General features: G+C 42.4%; 1 protein-coding gene across 2 annotated transcripts in view; it reads left to right on the top strand.

Annotated features, from left to right (window-relative positions):
* LOC112071418 (hyccin) overlaps positions 1-5,566 on the top strand; it is a 42,227-nt gene that overhangs the window by 25,706 nt on the left and 10,955 nt on the right. For both annotated transcript variants that reach the window (XM_024138877.2, XM_024138878.2), the window contains exons 2-4: positions 1,352-1,433; positions 5,036-5,137; positions 5,359-5,541. In XM_024138877.2, coding sequence (XP_023994645.1) covers positions 1,383-1,433; positions 5,036-5,137; positions 5,359-5,541 — 336 coding nt within the window. In that variant the 5' untranslated portion in view covers positions 1,352-1,382. The remainder of the gene's footprint in view (positions 1-1,351; positions 1,434-5,035; positions 5,138-5,358; positions 5,542-5,566) is intronic.

The raw sequence follows: 5,566 nt of genomic DNA, 5'->3' as shown, positions 1-5,566 counted from the left end.
GACTTCCAGTGATCCCCTGTTGCCATGGTCAAAGTTTGGTCGTTATGTGTTCTCTAGTCTGGTAGGCGGGGTCCATGGAAACATACTGTAGCTGGATGATATTTACATGATTCATCTAGCTCTGTTTATACCATACAAGGAGATGTCTGTGTGTGTGTGTGTGTGTGCGTGTGTGTGTGTGGTCTCGTGGAACCAGACAAAATGTGTGTGTGTGTGACTGACGTCTCATATGAATATAAAGAATCTTAAGAAGTGGAATTTCTTCAACAAAGTTGAGCACATGTTCCTGCATGAGAGTTCTCTCTCTCTCTCAATTCATTTCAATTTAAGTTGACTTTATTGACATGGAAAACATATGTTAACATTGCCAATGCAAGTGAACTAGATAGTAAACAAAAGTAAAATGAACAGTAAACATTACACTCACAAAAGTTCCAAGGGAATAAAGATATTTCAAATGTCATATTATGGCTATATACAGTGTTGTAACTATGTTCAAATAGTTAAAGTACGAAAATATACAGTGTTGTAACTATGTTCAAATAGTTAAAGTACGAAAGGAAAAATACATAAATATGGGTTGTATTTACAATGGTGTTTGTTCTTCACTGTTTGCTCTCTCTTTCTCCCTCTTTCTTTCTCACTCATTCTCTCTCTCACTCACACACTTTTATGTAACTTGCGGAGAGCCTGAAGTAACATAATAAAGAGAGGAAGTGAAAGAGAGCGAGGGAGAGTGCTGTTGATAATGAGAGAGCTGAAAAACAGCTGAGAATGTCTGAAATTGCAATCAAGGGAGAAACGAGAAGGAAGGAAGGCTTTTGTATTGTGTGTCTTTTTGTATTAAAGGTCAACTTAGGCACAAACTCCTTTCTCAATTTTCAAAAATAAATGAGGTGTGTCTTTTTAGTGGTTCATTGATGTCATTCTGGACATGCTTTCCGTGACTACTGTAGCTAGCTAGCTAGTTCAGTAGCCTGAGGCTAGCAGTATTAGGTGAGCAGCGCGGCACAATGTAGCTAGCTAGTTCAGTAGCTGAGCTAGTTCAGTAGCTGAGCTAGTTCAGTAGCTGAGCTAGTTCAGTAGATGAGCTAGTTCAGTAGCTGAGCTAGCCAGATGTAGCTAGCTAGTTGTTGAAGTCATTTCACAGGATTTGTTTTTGGGCGAAAGCTGTAGAGATCGGTAAGAAAAGGCACTTCTGTAGCTTAATATCTTAATAATTTTTTKKGTTTTTAAGCTTTAAATGACCTAGWATGATGGTGCATTGATCAGTTATACAGTTTAAAGTTGTTATATTTGCGTTTTTGCCCAAAGTTAACTTTTAACAACAGCCTCTTTGCTTGCTTCCCAGGTAGAGGTGTGTCCACAGCAGATGACGGAAGATGTTGGCTATGAACCAAGGAGTGGTGGAGGAATGGCTGTCAGAGTTTAAGGTGAGGGAGGTGTGTGTGTATTAGAGGAGAACCAGTGTCAATGTGTCTACATCAGTATTCACTGCACCTCTGTCACTGTCACTGTCACTCTGTCTCACTCTCAATTCAAAGGGGCTTTATTGGCATGGGAAACATATGTTTACCAAAGCAAGTGAAATAAACAAATTCAACATCAACAAAAAGCTATTAGAACCGTAAACATTGCACTCAAAAAGGTTTAAAAAATGATAAAGATATTTCAAGTGTTAGATGATAATATATGTATAGTGTTTTAGCGGTAAGATAAATTAACAGAAGTATTGGTTGTATTTATAATGGTGTTTTGTGTTCCACTGGTTGCTCTGCCCACCAATCTTGCTGCTGTGATTGGTATTTCRCCTAAAAGATATGAGAGTAATTTTTTTCATAACTTTTTTTTCTTTTTTTTTTCTCTGTAATATCCAATTGGTAGTTAGTCTTGTCCCGTTGCTGCATGTGTCCTCCGAAACACGACCCCGCCAAGCCGCACTGCTTCTTGACACAATGCCCGCTTAACCCGGAAGCCAGCCTTAGGCTGTGGGAAATAGTTAAAGTGCAAAAGGGAAAATAAATAAACATAAATATAGGTTGTATTTACAATGGTGTTTGTTCTTCACTGGTTTCCCTTTTCTTGTRGMAACAGGTCACACATCTTGCTGCTGTGATAACACACTGTGGTATTTCACACAGTAGATATGGGAGTTTATCAAAATTGGGTTTTGTTTTTTATATTTTGTGGGTCTATGTAATCTAAGTGAAATATGTGTCTCTATGGTTATACATTTGACAGGAGGTTAGGAAGTGCAGCTCAGTTTCCACCTCATTTTGTGGGCAGTGTGCACATAGCCTGTCTTCTCTTGAGAGCCAGGTCTGCCTACGACGGCCTCTCTCAATAGCAAGGCTATTCTCACTGAGTCTGTACATAGTCAAAGATTGTCTTAATTTTGGGTCAGTCACTGTGGTCAGGTATTCTGCCACTTTGTACTGTTTAGGGACAGACAGCATTCCAATTTGCTCTGTTTTTTTGGTTGACTCTTTCCAGTGTGTCAAGTAGTTATCTTTTTGCTTTCTCATAATTTGGTTGGGTCTAGTTGTGTTGCTGTCCTTGGTGGTCTGTTTTGTGTTTGAACAGAGCCACAGAACCAGCTGGCTGAGGGGACTCTTATCTAGTTTAATCTGTGTGGGCATCGCTTCCTTTTAGGTGGCTGTAGAGTTTAACAACTCTTTTCTGGATTTTAATAACTTGTCCTAATTCTGCTCTGCATGCTTTGTTTGAGGTTGTTGTGTGATGAGATGGTTGATGGGATGATTTTGTGTGAACGCGTAATTGCAGTCAGTAATTGGTTGTTTTGTCCGCCCATGTCGTGGAATTGCTTTGGGCTAGTGAGTGGTGACCCGGCAGAGTGTCAATCATAGAGGTTTGCTCATATACTGATGGAAGAGCATTTTTAGCTCTAAGTTTGGGATGTGGTCATTTTATGTCATGTTCATTCATTTCATTCGGTTCCTGCCTCGTTGCCGTTGGTCTCTGTGAAGATCATTCACAGTTTGTGATAGTGGTATGTGTGGTATTGGTGTTGAGGGTAGGTACACTAGAGCATACGTATGAGATCTGCATCGCGTGTGTCTGCGACTCAGCGAGAGAGCGATAACTCTAAAGACTAGTATGAAAGCAAAACAGTGTTTTTAGAAATTGTTGCAAATTTGGTGGTTCAGACCTTACTCAGATGTGAAGATTATTGCAACGATACGCTGATACTTGTATGATGACATACTTGGACAAGCGACTCTGATATGAGATCCCCTCTTCCTGACGTCCTCTCAAGCTCCTGTCGAGGTTTTGGATGTGGAGCGTGCGCTTTATACGCTTATTTTCAGGGGTTCCTCTCCAGGAGTTATTCCGAAGGGTTCAGTCGCGGGTGCTGGGCTGTGTGCTCCACAGAGACCTCAAGACGCTGCCGGCAGCCGGTTGTCTCTGCGCTGTGGTTAGGGTGGTGCGGTAACCAGATATCCTTTGCCCAGTCTGAAGGTGCCGAAGCGTCCTGGAGAGGTTTTCATCAAGGACTCTCTCTGTACTTTGCGTCCGTTCATCTCGTTCTCTCGAATCTGCTGTACAATCCCCACGTCTCTGCGGCCATCTCTAGATCATTAAAGAGCCTGATTGTGGTGGAGTGTTGCGAGAGGATGTTTTGTCTTGCTGGAAGGTTCTCGCCATCTTCCACGAGGAGGAAGCTACTGGCAGCTCTGTCACGAGTACCATCGGGTTCTTAGCTCACCTCCACAAGTTCGTCTTCCGCCCGATTGCGAAGTTTGACTGGCGGCGGCGTTTGTTCCAAACATTCTTCCTTTTTAAGAATTGATGGAGGCACGCTGTGTTGCTTGGGGACCTTCTAATTGGCTGCATGAAATTGTTGTGGGTCTACTTTAGAGCTGTGTGCTGGCGACACAACTGGCCTGTCTCGGAGCTCTCTAGCAGATGTTCCGTTCGACCGCGTCAAATGGCTTGGTTTTGTGCTTCTGCTATGACATGTCAACCTGGTGGGACTTATATACGACAGTGTGCGCGTTGTTCCAAAGTCCATGTCCTAGTATTGTATTCTGACGACAGGTGGAGCTTCCAAGTCACAGTTGTAGAAACATCTCAAGGATGATCAATGGTGGAGAACAAGGCGTGCACCTGACGTCAAAATATTCAAGGTCTCAGATGCAATAGCGGTCGTGAAGTCTTATATTAATGAGGTGTTTCTGTTAGTTTTTTTAAATTATGATATATAGACATACATTTGCAAATGTTTCTAAAAACCTGTTTTTGCTTTGTCATTATGGGGTATTGTGTGTAGATTTGAGATTATATATATTTTATTTATTTATTTTAAATCCATCTTAGAATAAGGCTGTAACTTAACAAAATGTGGGAAAAGTAAAGGGGTCTGAATACTTTCCGAAGGCACTGTATAATTATTTGTGTGTTCTAAGGCAACGGTGTCTAGATAGAATTTGTAGTTGTTGTCCTGGCAACTGGACCTTTTTTGGAACACCATTATTTTGGTCTTAGTGAGATTCACTGTTTGGACCSRATCTGTGCAGAAGATCWAGATGCTGCTGCCGGCCCTTCTTGGTTGGGGACAGAAGCACCAGATCATCAGCAAACAGTAGATATTTGACTTCAGATTCTAGTAGGGTGAGGACAGGTGCTGCAGACTGTTCTAGTGCCCTCGCCAATTCACTGATATATATGTTGAAGGGGGTGAGGCTTAAGCTGCATCCCTGTCTCACCCCACGGCCCTGTGGGAAGAAATGTGTGTTTATTGCCAATTTTAACTGCACACTTGTTGTTTGTGTACATGGATTTTATAATGTCGTATGTTTTTCCCCCAACACCACTTTCCATCAATGTGTATAGCAGACCCTCATGCCAAATTGAGTCAAAAGCTTTTTTGAAATCAACAAAGCATGAGAGGACTTTGTTATATTTGTTGCTCTCTCTCACTCACTCATTCTCTCACACGCATACACACACATCGTTACCTGTTATTTCAAGGTTACTCCGAGTACAGAGTGTTGATCTGTGTGATTGTGTACAGACCCTTCCTGACAGTGCAGTGTCCAGCTACGCAGCGTCTCTGAAGGAGAAAGGCTCCCTGGTCCCAGCGCTCTACAAAGTCATCAGAGAGAACTACAGTGACGTACGTACCACACACACACACACACACACACACACACTGATACAATCCTTTTCCACCAGTATTGCTTCATTCTGAATAATACTAGCCAGGAGCTTCTGTTTTTTGCTAAATAACCAGCTAACTTTTTAAAGTGGTTTAGATGAAACAACAACCTAGGTATGTTGAAACTAAAACTTAAAGTGAACTCTCCTCTCAAACCTTGTCCTCTATCTCTCTTCTAGCTGTTGGAACCCGTGTGTCACCAGCTGTTTGAGTTCTACCGTAGCGGGGAGCTTTGGCTGCAGCGGTTTGTGCTGCAGTTCCTCCCTGAGCTGCTCTGGTCCCTCCTCCTGGCTCCGTCTGCAGCCAGGGACCCACACACCTCAGGCTGTATAGAGGCCCTGCTACTGGGGATATACAACCTGGTGAGAGACACACCAACACACACAC

Source organism: Salvelinus sp. IW2-2015, unplaced genomic scaffold, assembly GCF_002910315.2.
Source record: "Salvelinus sp. IW2-2015 unplaced genomic scaffold, ASM291031v2 Un_scaffold1611, whole genome shotgun sequence".
Taxonomy (NCBI): Eukaryota; Metazoa; Chordata; class Actinopteri; order Salmoniformes; family Salmonidae; genus Salvelinus; species Salvelinus sp. IW2-2015.
This window is presented reverse-complemented; position numbering and strand designations above follow the sequence as displayed.